The 14,246-nt window shown below is 41.8% G+C and overlaps 1 protein-coding gene across 1 annotated transcript; it reads left to right on the top strand.

Moving 5' to 3' along the window:
- The first annotated feature begins 5,429 nt into the window (after nucleotides 1-5,429).
- LOC139447394 (uncharacterized) lies at nucleotides 5,430-13,883 on the top strand. The gene is made up of 8 exons (XM_071228722.1): nucleotides 5,430-5,490; nucleotides 6,365-6,475; nucleotides 7,028-7,201; nucleotides 7,563-7,830; nucleotides 10,164-10,335; nucleotides 11,609-11,786; nucleotides 13,537-13,641; nucleotides 13,753-13,883. Exons 1-8 carry the CDS (start codon nucleotides 5,430-5,432, stop codon nucleotides 13,863-13,865), a joined length of 1,182 nt encoding a protein of 393 aa, XP_071084823.1. The 3' UTR covers nucleotides 13,866-13,883.
- The last annotated feature ends 363 nt before the right edge of the window (nucleotides 13,884-14,246 follow it).

The raw sequence follows: 14,246 nt of genomic DNA, 5'->3' as shown, positions 1-14,246 counted from the left end.
TTTCAGAAGAATACACCCAGAGAGTGAGGGAGGTTCGGTCAGAATTGTTTCCCTTCACGATGAGAGCCAGAAAAAGGTACTAAGTTTCCCTATTTGAGCTACGATAAACTGGTTCAGTTTTTGTCCTGGGAGACGACGACACACAAATCAGACAAGTGGGACAGTGTAGGAACTGGACATCAGTTACGAAATCGCAGACACGATCATCACCCAATCCCACTGAGACATCATCGACGGGGTCATCAACAATGTCTACATCAGCACTCATGTAAATAACACTGATTCTACACTAAACATATTGAATATATGTTCCTGGAACATCCAAAGACATTGGTGCCGCATTAAGTAGACTCATACTACCGCACCAAGTACACCCATACTTCCGCATTAAGTACACTAATAATCCTGCACCAAGTACACCCATACTTCCGCATTAAGTACATTAATACTCCCGCACCAAGTACACTCACACACCGGCACCAAGTACACTAATACTCCCGCACCAAGTACACCCATGCTTCCGCATTAAGTACACTAATAATCCCGCACCAAGTACACCCATACTTCCGCATTAAGTACATTAATACTCCCACACCAAGTACACCCATACTCTCGCATCAACTACACTCATACTCCCGCACTGAGTACACTTATACTCCCGCACACAGTACACCCATGCTTCCGCATTTATTACACCCATACCCCTGCTTTATGTACACCCATACTTCCGCATTAAGTACACCCATACTCCCGCATTAAGTACACCCATACTACCGCATTAAGTACACCCATACTACCACATTAAGTACATTCATACCCCCGCACCAAGCACCCCTATACTCACGCATCAAGTACACTCATATTCAGTTGCTAGAGAGATAACGAAGATGGTTTGTGTACAACATCGATGATGTTCCAGAAAAAATGATGAAGTCTTCCGCATCTATCGAATCCGCCTTGTGTCCAACATCCGTGGTCCACGCTGCGAGAAATAGTGCATTTCCATGAGTGACCACATGTTGGAATAAGGTTTGGAATTGTTGCATCACGCATCGAAAAATGATATTGACATGCGCAGTTACATCTGCACGTCTTTATACGCCAGATGTTAGAAGTGTAGGCTCTGAATTATTCCCACGTATTCCTAATGGTGAAATTAATGGGAATAAAAAGATCTTCCTCAACTGTTTCCATATGGTTTGAAAGTGATGCAAATAATAGGATTATTTACATTTACTCCGAACGTGATGGAGCGGAAGTGGAGTGGGAGTGTTTGCCTGTTATGTAACGTCTCCATAGAGTTCCAGATGTTTGAAATGTATTGGACATGTGTCGGTATTATCGAGTGTGTATGTATGCTGTAACCTGATATCAAACCCCTGTGCCAAGTAAGCTTATTAGGCGAGTGCTTCTCAAAACTGTTAATGTGGCAAATGCCAACTTCGAGATAAAGGTACACAATTCTATAATAAAATCAAGGTTGAAACCGAGTACAAAGTTCGAGATAGTGCTATGTATTTTATCTCGAATTCGAGATAAGCGGTCAAATTTATATTTTTTATTTAGCGAAGTGGGAATAGGCTCGACATATCTGTACTTTCGAGATAATGAATCTCAAGATAATGGGGTCCGACTGTATATGAAACTAAATTATCTGGCATGTCAAGCACCCAGTTAAATGGGGTATGATAATGAATCTCATCAGTTCATGCATTGACGTGGCCTAGTGGTTAAAGCGTACGCTCGTCACGCCGAATACCCGGGTTCGATTCCCGACATGAGTACTATGTGTGAAGCCCATTTCTGGTGTCCCCCGGCGTGATATTGCTGGAATATTGCTAAAAGCAGCGTAAAACCATACTCACTCACTCACTCACGCATGCATTGACACAAAGCCACTGTGACAACTTACATAAACTCACAGTCACAATATCTTTGATGTAGACTATTTATAATCTTTGGAAACAACATTTAGTGAAATACCTCTGTATCCCTATTGTGAACCCTTCACCACGCCTGACTGATTTTACGTATAATATGTCTATCTCCATCGTGGAAAACTGCAAAATAATCTTAATGCGTAATTCCTGCCTGTTGTATTGTTACTTTACCTATATACGCACATCAAACTTGACAAATATATTGACAAATATCTATGCGGCATGCAGTTCATACCGACATAATTTTCCAGATATGATTCTTAAACGTTTTTTACACGAATCTTTATTGGTAGAAACATCTACACACAAGGAAAGTCTGTCTCCCAGACACTAAAGAACCAATTAAAAAACGAATCCAACTCCTGTCTCTTGTGATTTGGCACATCAAGTCTGAAATTAAGCATTGTCCTGGGTTCCATTTGGATTCTATTTTATATTTTGCACATAAAATAATATATACTTAAATAGGATAACTATAGTCTGGAGACAAGGGGTATGAGTTCCATTTGTAACAAAGATAGCTGGTGTTAATCTACAGCCAAGGATTGTCTGTGGTCTTCATTGTTACCACATCTACTGTGGACTGAGTACCTGAAGCACGGACCTAAATAAAGCTTTAAAATGTGGTGTCTTGATCATTCTACATCGTCAGGACAAACATATATAAATATTATATACAGTAATACAGTAAGTTGACTGCTCAATTGGATAAAATCGCGATCCAATCTTTTCTGGTCATACTGTTTGTTTGTTGTTTAACGCCGCACTCAGCAATATTCTGGCTATATGACGGTGGTCTGTAAATGATCGAGTCTGGACCAGACAATCAAGTGATTGACATCATGACCATCGATCCACGCAATCAGGATACGATGACATGCATCAACCAAGTCAGCGAGCCTGACAACCCGATCCCGTTAGTCGCCTCGTACCACAAGCATAGTCGCCTTTTAGGGCAAGCATGGGTTGCTGAAGACCTTTTCTACCCGGATCTTCACGGTTATCTGGTCATAATGAGGTCAATAGGTCCACACCGAGGATATTCCTTCCAGCACAAGACTCCCTCACCATCCTCATCATGTACATCCATACTCCCACATCAGGTTTACCCATTCATCCCCACTAAGCACACCATCACTCCCACACTAAAACACTACACTGCTCTATTCTACTCCAATCCACCGTTCACCCACATTCCCGCACGACACACGTCAATTACCTTGCATCCCGACGCACTCTCGACTTTTACGGCTTTGAAGTCCTAAACTAACACACATGCATATATTCATTGCAAAAAATCTAGACTCATCAACTCATCCTCACTATTGCTACACTTCCGTCATCCGAAACTAAGGTTCGTCTGTACCAGGATCCGATCATTCGATTCATAAATCCGAGTTCCGAGAACCGCCGCTGTAGCTATCACTCGACACAGCAACATTTTGAAATACATCACCGCACACCCTGATCCCATCGGATGTCGACAAGCCGATCATTATACCCGGATGTTAATGCATTGCGTTAGCTATGGCTGCTTTCACACTAGACATCAATACGGAATATTATTGTTCTCATTTCAGAAGGAGTTTTCGTATAATCTGTGTCGGGAATCTTCAGTTTGATTGAGCATTCATAAACAAAGACTTTCCGAAACAGTGCCACAAAAATCTTAATATCAGTTCAAATATTTTAAACTGACTTCATTTCGCCACGCTGGACGTTTTACATTAAATTGAAAGTCACGACAGTGGTCTGGTGCATCAAAATCATAGGGACCCCGATCTACTTGTTTGTTTGTTGTTTAACAACACCCACAGATAAAGTGCAGATATATGACGGCGGTCAGTCAATAATCGAGTCTGGACCAGATAATCCATTGATCCACTCAATTTGGATACGATGACATGCACCAGCGAACCTGACAAGCCGATCCTATCAGTTGCCTCTTACGACAAGCATGGGTTGCTGAAGACCATTTCTAACCCGGATCTTCACGGGGCGACCTCGATCTGACTGTTGTGGTACATGATACATCGATACAGCTCGACTATGTAATATCTGTCGTAGAACAATGCACAACTAAAGTCCATGACACTCGAGACAATTTATGTCATGCTACATTGGTCAGAGGACACCAGAAAGTCTGCCGACAAACCCGTCGCGCATATAAATTTCTATGTCAACATTTGACCAACAAGGATGTTTTTGCATTTCTTTCCAAATTGGTGCTTTTCTAGCATTGATGTAAATTTCATTAAGCCCCCGTTGCTGGAAAGTAGTTCTTCAGTGATTCGATGACCTAAAACTCATAAGTTTCTAGAACCAGCCTGTTCTATGTCCATGTCAATATTCATGTGTCCAATCAAATTCTTGACACAGATCACGTGACAAGGAGAGAGGACTGCATAGTTCCATATCATTTGAAGATAGAACCATTTGGTTATCATTTATCAACTGTAGAATGTGAACATTGGGAGTGAATTTTGTGATCTGTCAGCTGAAATACTGAATAAAAGAGCATGACGTCATCACAATAAACTGTCTCAAGTGTGTGATCTCTCCTTTGGGTGAAACCTTTGGTCAAGAATAATCAGGATACACTATTTGAATTTACTAATGGAGATAGAACAGTATGGATCTGAAAACAATGTATTCTAACTTCTTTGGTGCTCTTACATCAAAATAACATGTATGTGTGAACGAGAAGATGGATAAGTACTTTTACTTAAAAACATATAAATATTTTGTATTTGTTTATTTCATCTGAAATAAATGCATATTGTTTTTTAATATATAAGTTAATATTTTACAACACTTCAAATTGTATAATATCATTTACTCAAAACTTGTAAAAGTGGTGACAGGACATTATGGTTCTCAGGCGGCAAAAGCCTCAAACATTCCCGCCATATAGTTTGGCGGCCAGGAAACGCTAATTACGTCACTTTTGCAAATCAACAAGGAGTGAGAGAATGAATATTTCCGAATGTATTGGAGAAGAAGAGTTTTTATTTGGGCAATAAGGCGAAAATCATGAAAATAGAATAAGCAATAACTTTTCATGCAGACACGTTGTCAATTATTGACACACGGTCAATACAGTTTTAAAACTCCTTGAAAATGTCCTCGCATACAGTTGCTATGAGGTGAAATTAAAGTCCTTAAGGGTGATGCACGCCTCAATTAATTTTACCGAAGAAAGTTGAGTGATAAAAATTGCCTCGTGTGTCATTGGCTTACTATCGAACGCAAATCCAATTTGATGCGTGTGGCGAGCTTGTTAGGTTTAATAAAGTGCCAATCCCGTTATTGTTTTTGAAGGAAAAAAGTTTCAGTGTCACCTTAGTGAGGTCACGGTTATCCAATCAAAACGACTTAACGAGATCATCCTTGTACGACACACGTGTGACATATGGATTTTAAACATCTGTCACGTCACCTGTGGGTACTATATATTCTCATAACATTTGGATGTGAATAACAGTCATCATGAATCTACACATAGGCATGTTGGTTATTTTCTTCGCTGGAGTCCAGATTGCACATTCGGGTATGTTCATATAATCAGATGGTTTGAAAATTTGTCTTTTGACATGACATTTAGCAAGCCAGTTTGGTTCCGTTATAACCAATTTGGTGTCGTTTAGTCAACCGAAAAAGGTTCCGTTTTGCTGTGGTGCCATTTTCGCCTTTTCCCATTTATCCAGAATTTGACTTCGATTTCTCAAAAAATCTCAGGTCTAAACGACTTTCACGTTACAATATTCGACGCACAGTCTTGGCGCTAAACTCGCTTTGAGTTACAAGCCTCGGAATCGCGAGTCCACTCATACAACACGTCTGTGAGTGAAACACGTCTGTGAGTGAGTGAGTGAATGAGTATGGTTTTCTGCCGCTTTTAGCAATATTCCAGGGGCTACCCGACCGCCCCTGTGAGTGAGTGAGTTGGGTTTAACGCCGCTTTTAACAGTATTCCATTTATATTACAGCGTGTCAGCTTAATGTGGGAGGAAAGCCAGAAGTGATGCAGGTCTCAGAAGTTTACCACTTCGGTGAAACCCACGAGCACGGGTATGGTGCTGACAAACCTAGAAACATAATCCAGCGAACCGGGATTCGAACCCACAATCGTAGGTTTCTGGCGTGCCCAAGGGACGCAACTCTGCACAGCTCATCGCGGCGCCTTAGACGACTGGGCCACCCGTCCCCCCGCCCCCCCCCCCCCCCGACCCCTCGAACGTTAGAAAAACAAGACATAATTTTAAGTGGCGTGCTATTTATTTTAAGGAATAAGCCGATACAACACCAACACTCTCCCAAAACACTTTAACAAACATACAAGAAAGAGACGCGCTTGTTTTTAACGAGGCACTTAGATGTTTCACTTTAACTGTGATGTAATGGCAGTTTCACTTTTAACCAAGGTCGGATCAGACGCCAGGTACCGGGCAGTAATCTGACCTTGACCTTTGAGTGGGAGGACCCTCGGGGACCTTCAATGGAAGCTGATTATTATCAATCCACAGAAGGCGCTGGTAAGATTGTTTTATTCCATGCCACCGTTGTCTCTTATATTGTCTTTGACATTATTTATGTGAAATATTTTTAGGGTAAATAATGTCGTTTTCAGATGGTTATACATATTTGGGCATAACAGGAAAAATCCGGGCAAAAGGTCAAAGCGAAGTCTAAGTGGAGTGGGTGTATTTGTTAGAATTTGTAGTTTAGAAGCATATTTTCCTGCACAGGAAATAAATGTTTGCGCGTATAGCATAATATATTCGAATAGGAAAAATCACGTCTGAGTATAGGCTCTAACAACACCTGCTTGAAAACGGTGTTAGATCCTACACCAAAACTTCACCACTAATAGTAATAAGTTTTTCATCCCTATATCTTATCCTTACTTATTGTTTTGTTTTAGATCGTTTATGTGTAACTGTTTTGGAAATCTTTGTAATGTTGCGGTCAAAATCCATTCTGTCACTGTAGAGGCAAGGTACTGGCTATTGCACTTTTTCCAGTTTGATACATAATTCCTTTGTGACATTGAAGCTTTTATTTACGTTGACCTGATTTTTCTTTAGCTTTTCGACGTAGGAGGGCAGCTGGCGGGCGGCCAGGTCATTCCACTTCCACCAACACGTGCAGTAACATCCGGGGAGTTCCTGCGCAGCTGAGAAGCGCAAGCAACATCGGGCCGAGTGGATTGTCGAATTTCTACCAAAAGTATACAGAGGCGTATGGGATACCCGTGTTAGGTGATGCAATATGTACTAGAAGATCTAACTACTCCACAGAAACCATTATAAGAATAGGTTATCGCTTGTCGTAAGAGGCGACTTTTGTGACTGAAAACATCACATTTCTCAGTGTCGTTTACAGTGGGTGTGTTTTGTCGATTGGTTTTCTGGTCCTTCACCTGATTGTTTGGTTTCTTTACCGGTCCCCGTCGCATGGCAGCAGTACAGGCATACAGCAAAAAAAACTGACACTTACCTTTTTATGCAACTTTTAAGAGATTTGTGTTTTTCACAATTTTATTTTCCATTTCTGTTTTAATAATTGTTTATAGTTTTGTAAAAAGGTCAAAGAATAAAAACATACCCGTCTGTATCTCAGCTTCCGGTAATGTCCCCAACAAAGCTCTCCGCCGCGCCTGTTACATCCTTCGCTTCCTCCTCGCCGACCACAGCGGTGTGCGACAGTCCTACTTCCGACTGTCGGGGAGGGTGGCAGTGATCGGGGCTCGGGAAGGGACAGTGTCTATTCCAGAACACGCTTGGCTGGGGCCCGCCTGGAACGACCGAGCACGTGGACTTGGGGCAACGGAAAACGCCCCAGTATCAACGGGAAGCGAAGAGAACATCCTGTGTTACACTGAGGACAGGTATGACACTACTACTACTACTACTACTACTACTACTACTACTACTACTACTACTACATGGACATTGGCTGCATCAATTAAAAATATTTTGTTCAGTTTAGGTTTGGGGCTGTTCTGGTTACAACAAGAAATCGGCAATGTTACATTATGCTAAAATGTATTTCAGTAAATCCTATCAGATAACCTGTATCAAAACTGGCATTCCTCAATGGAATTATCTTCCAAATGTAATTACTATGTTCAGTACAAATCTATGTTGAACACAGAACGTTATTTAACAAATGGCTACATTACATTGAAATATATATATATACTGAACAACAAAAGATCCTGTGACATTGAATAAGGTTTAATGCAAAGTTATGTTTTTTACCAAATCTGAAACATTTTCGGTTTGCAACAGATAAAAGACTCCTGTAAGTGTTCAAATGGTTTAATTTGCCATACTGACTTCAGAAAATGCGTGATTTCATAAAAAAAAACATGAACATGCCAAAATGTCAATTTACAAATCAATAGCGTGTGTGTCCACCTCTGGTTGCGATGCAAGCAACACATCTTCGTCTCATGGAATGGACCAGGCGTCGCACGAAGTCCTGCGAGATATCTGTTCATATCTGTCCAGCGTTGACGCTGTCTGCACCACTGTAGACGTGCTTGACGGTGGTTTCCTGTCAAAATGGGACGTCTGGCGTGTCTTCTGGCGACAATCCCTTCACTTCTGAGGCGGCGACGTACGGTTTATGAAGATATTCGTCGAAGGCCAGGGATGCTTCTTGAAGTCACTGTTGCTGGCTGGAATCGATTGCATAGGTGTGTTGTTCGAATCCAGTTATCTTGTCGATTATTGGTTACGAGTGGCCTGCCACTCCATGGATGGTCTCTGACTTGCATTCGTCTGTTGCCAACGTTGCCATAAACACCAAATGGTGTTTCTGTGGACGTTAAATTGCCTTGCAACATCACGTTGACTCGATCCTGCTTCAAGCATACCAATGGCTCTCATACGCTCATTTTCGGACAGGCGTGGCATTTCGTAATGTTGAATAATTGCGTAATTTTGTTGTTTTTCTGAGTGGTTGTTGTCAGCACGATGCTAAACAATGCATATGGAATCCCGTTAAAGCACGTGTTTTTATACCCATTCTTGGGTAGTGAAATGCATGGGGCTTGCATAAACGTCAACTTTTGCATGGAATGCATGCTTTTCTATGGCAGTTGCGTTTTTGTGACTTGATTCCATACATTTACTACAATATTGAAAACCAAACTAATACACTAATATATTGGTGTCACAGGAACTTTCGTTGAGTATGTATATATGTATTTCGAAATTTTGATGTAATAATTTATCTTTAATCTGGATCTGGGAAGACACAATTACACTCCACATAATTTTTTCGATTTCTGTTTGTCTAAGAACTGTAAATGTATTGAAGATGAATACCATGTACTGTTTAAATGTGAATGATAGGTCACTATAACAAGAAAGTATCTCTCGCCATAACACTGAGTACACATGTCTGATAAAATTCACACAGCTTCTGCAAACATTGTCATCTACTAAGCAAAACACTACTAATTAAGAAATTCCGAATACCTTGTCATGAATGTATACACACACACACACACAAATATGTAGTATTTTACTCTAGCATGCGTGATTTTGATTTAGCATGCTATATTAAGGTATTATGAGCCAGTGGCCTGTTACTGAAATAAAAGTCTGTCTGTCTACTACTACTACTACTACTACTACTACTACTACTACTACTACCACCAACACCACCACTACTAATCCAGCTATACTAGCAACGTTATCAGTAACGTCACTTTGCCGTCAATATCTTCATCTGCAGCAGGAGTTAGATTTTGTTTGTAATCACATGGATACAGATCTGATAACTCGACATTTGACAAAGATGTTTAAAGATCAACATTATTTGTTTTTACCATCGGTAAATCTGCTTTAAAGCTTTTATCAATAAAATAACCGCTCCACCCCAAGAAGATATTTGTGGAAGGGAGGTAACTGTTGATGTGTTCCTCAAGGAATTGTTTTGACGCTGAGCGTTTCATGTAATAAGAATGGGCGCTATCGATCAAACATTTATTGCATCACTTTGAGAAAATTCAGATTCCGGAATTTTAACTGCCATGAGAACTATGCTTTTGAAACGTTATAAGGACAAAAACAAACAATATGAAGACTCCCATACAAACTAAAAAACGGGCTATCCCTCAAACTATTATGGGATCACTTTGAAAAATAGATTCTGACGAGAGCTATGAGTTTAAACCAAGGGAAATGTATGTACATAAAATACCTTCAGGTATAGGAACGAGGACATCTTCCTGCACGAATTCGCCCATGGCATCCATCTGCTGGGCGCCAAGTACGCCATTCCAGGCTGGCAGAGTCGCCTACAGTCGCTCTACGACCAGGCCAAAGCTGCCGGAAGGTGGAACAATACATACGCCATGAGTACTGTGGAGGAATACTTTGTAAGTAGAAACAGAAAAGTATGTGTGCGTGCCTGCGCGCATGCGTGCTTGCGGACTGCTACATCGGCCACCTTATAATCATGTCAGTCAGTTCTCACAAGCATGGGTAGATGACCCTGAACACCCAAGTAAACTAATCTCAGCCAGTCATCGAGCTTGTATTACTCATGTCATCTTTAAGGCACCACTGTCATTGCGCATCACTGCACACACTGCGACCATGGCACACCATTTTATGACAATAAATTCTCATAATGTAGCAACTCTGATTGAATGCTGATATTGAAATGTGAAGAGGGAGGTGTGTGTGACTAGGACAGTCCTGAATGTGCATGTGACTGTGACTAGGTTATGATTGTGACTAGGATATGATTGTGGCTCTGCTGTCATGACACATATTGTAAACCGTGCAATTTTAAGACCAAAGAGTGAGTGAGTGAGTGAGTATGGTTTTACGCCGCTTTTAGCAATATTCCAGCAATATCACGCCGGGGGACACCAGAAATGGGCTTCACACATTGTACCCATGTCGGGAATCGAACCCGGGTCTTCGGCGTGACGAGAGAACGCTTTAACCACTAGGCTACCCGACCGCACCTTAGGGCCAAAGAAGGCTTTCCAGTGACGGTATATTTTTCTGTGGTGTTAATTTGATAGTCTGTCATATCAAGTGATTTTCAGTCATCCATTTACATATTTTTCACCACTATTATGCCTTCTGTCTCAATGGAATCTATTTCGGCAGATAATCGAGACTGGTTGTTCTCTGGCTTCTCTCTTTTATATTGACACGTGAGTGAGTGAGTGAGTTTATTTCAGTAAACAGGCCAGCGGTCCATTATACAATATGGATACAACGGATTACACCAATAGCAGGCGTCAGATAATATAAGTGATATACATAGTGAAACAATTGAATTATTGCATACATTGGAAAAACTGTTGTCGCTTCTTAAAAGCAAGAAAAATATATTTAGCTAATTTATTAATAACATGTTTATTTTGGCAAGACATTAGAGTGCAAAATTTATCAAATGAAGGTTGTAAATGGTAATACTTAGGTATAAGACTATTTCTTAGATCTGAGTAAAATTGACATTCAATGCAGAAATGATACTCAGTTTCAATTACACGTACTAAACAAAATGGATACAAGCGTTCATCCCTAGAAAGACCATTTTTCTACTTTCTTCAAACATTAGGTTATGGCTAGAACAACGGAAAGAACTAGAAAGAACACGTGAGTAGGCAATGTGATACCCTTTCTCCTCAGGCGGAAGGGACACAAAGCTACTTCAACGTCAACGCTTACTCCGTCACCCCTAACGGCGTCCACAACGACGTGAACACCAACGACAAACTGCAGCAGTACGACCTCCAGCTGTTCTCTCTCATACAGGAGGTATTCCCGTGCGGGAACACGTATCTGAAGCGATGCAGTACAAACAGACGTAAGCAGCGTGTGATATTGATTGTGTTTTTGTATATGGGGTGCGACTGGTCTGGTTGTTTTAAAAGCCGTAGAGTTGCCAGGATCCGGTGGTCATTATTTACGATCCCGGATCGGCATAGTTCGCACCGTACCTGTGTTTTCATCAATACTTCAGTTTTGCTCACACATAATATATGATGGCCTGGCCAAGTCGTATCTTGGCCAGGTAAACCAGATATTGAAATCATGAACAGCTTTCTCCGCCATCTGTCAAACTGATAAGCAATCAATTAGATCACAGAGACTGTCTACCCGATTTGTATATTCAAAACCCGCCCTCGGCGCCACAAGTCGAGCTGCGTCCATTAGGCGAGCCCGAAGCCTATGATCGTCGGTTCGAAACGTGAACAGGACATAACATAGTGTGTCTTTTTTCAGCTGTTCCCAAGTCCCTCCGTAGCCACGGTGTTTGGTAGTGTGCTGTGACGTATGTGCTGCTAATGTTTAGGCGTTTCCAAGTTCTTCCCTCACCACGGTGTTTGGTAGTGTGCTGTGACGTATGTGCTGCTAATGTTTAGACGTTTCCAAGTTCTTCCCTCACCACGGTGTTTGGTAGTGTGCTGTGACGTATGTGCTGCTAATGTCTAGGCGTTTCCAAGTTTTTCCCTCACCACGGTGTTTGGTAGTGTTCTGTGACGTATGTGCTGCTAATGTTTAGGCGTTTCCAAGTTTTTCCCTTACCACAGTGTTTGGTAGTGTGCTGTGACGTATGTGCTGCTAATGTTTAGACGTTTCCAAGTTCTTTCCTTACCACGGTGTTTGGTAGTGTGCTGTGACGTATGTGCTGCTAATGTTTAGACGTTTCCAAGTTTTTCCCTTACCACAGTGTTTGGTAGTGTGCTGTGACGTATGTGCTGCTAATGTTTAGGCGTTTCCAAGTTTTTCCCTTACCACAGTGTTTGGTAGTGTGCTGTGACGTATGTGCTGCTAATGTTTAGGCGTTTCCAAGTTTTTCCCTTACCACGGTGTTTGGTAGTGTGCTGTGACGTATGTGCTGCTAATGTTTAGACGTTTCCAAGTATTTCCCTTACCACAGTGTTTGGTAGTGTGCTGTGACGTATGTGCTGCTAATGTTTAGGCGTTTCCAAGTTTTTCCCTTACCAAGGTGTTTGGTAGTGTGCTGTGACGTATGTGCTGCTAATGTTTAGACGTTTCCAAGTTCTTCCCTCACCACGGTGTTTGGTAGTGTGCTGTGACGTATGTGCTGCTAATGTTTAGACGTTTCCAAGTATTTCCCTTACCACAGTGTTTGGTAGTGTGCTGTGACGTATGTGCTGCTAATGTTTAGACGTTTCCAAGTTTTTCCCTTACCACAGTGTTTGGTAGTGTGCTGTGACGTATGTGCTGCTAATGTCTAGGCGTTTCCAAGTTTTTCCCTTACCACAGTGTTTGGTAGTGTGCTGTGACGTATGTGCTGCTAATGTTTAGACGTTTCCAAGTTTTTCCCTTACCACAGTGTTTGGTAGTGTGCTGTGACGTATGTGCTGCTAATGTTTAGACGTTTCCAAGTTTTTCCCTTACCACAGTGTTTGGTAGTGTGCTGTGACGTATGTGCTGCTAATGTTTAGGCGTTTTCAAGTTCTTCCCTTACCACGGTGTTTGGTAGTGTGCTGTGACGTATGTGCTGCTAATGTCTAGGCGTTTCCAAGTTCTTCCCTTACCACGGTGTTTGGTAGTGTGCTGTGACGTATGTGCTGCTGATGTTGCAGGTGCTGAGAAAAACCAGCAACTGAGGATGGATTGTAACCCCGGGGGCACCGAAGCCGGAGCTGGAACCGGAACTGGAACCGGAACTGGAACTGGAACTGGTTCAGGTATGGAAAGTACCCAATAGGATGCGTTTATAATTCAAGAGCAGGTAACAAGCTACAAGACATTTAGATAGATTATCTGTCCTGAGTAAATACCAGATGTCTCTATTCCAGGCACGTGTGAGGACAGCAACTCCAACTGCAGGTCGTGGGCGTCGCAAGGAGAGTGTGAAGGGAACCCCGACTACATGTTGACCTCGTGTAGACGCAGCTGCGGCCAGTGCTGATCGTGTCCACGCAATAAACCAAACAACATGCAGTTTAGTTGTCCTTTTATGACATTACATTTGTCATTTGCAGACTTTGCAGGCTAGTTTCAATCCCGAATCTCTCTCACAACATGTTTCGTTAAAATTGGAGGTAGACATATTTCCAATATGGTTATAGCTTCCAATCTGAAGGTGTTAATGTGCTATATGTAACGTTACAAATAACGTTATGCCTACAGTACCGGATTAACTCATACCCTCGCACCCCGTAAATCACACTCTAACCGTATCTGCGACGCTTCCACATCCCATTTACTCACGTTCCCCCATACTCCCGCACCTAATACACTCAACACCCGCAGCAAGTACACCCATAGACACGCACCAAGTACACCCATA

The sequence above is a fragment of the Haliotis cracherodii genome, unplaced genomic scaffold (assembly GCF_022045235.1).
Source record: "Haliotis cracherodii isolate W230 unplaced genomic scaffold, xgHalCrac1.p SCAF_7, whole genome shotgun sequence".
NCBI lineage: Eukaryota > Metazoa > Mollusca > Gastropoda > Lepetellida > Haliotidae > Haliotis > Haliotis cracherodii.
Note: the sequence above shows the minus strand (reverse complement) of the source record. Positions and strands in the feature narration are given on the sequence as shown.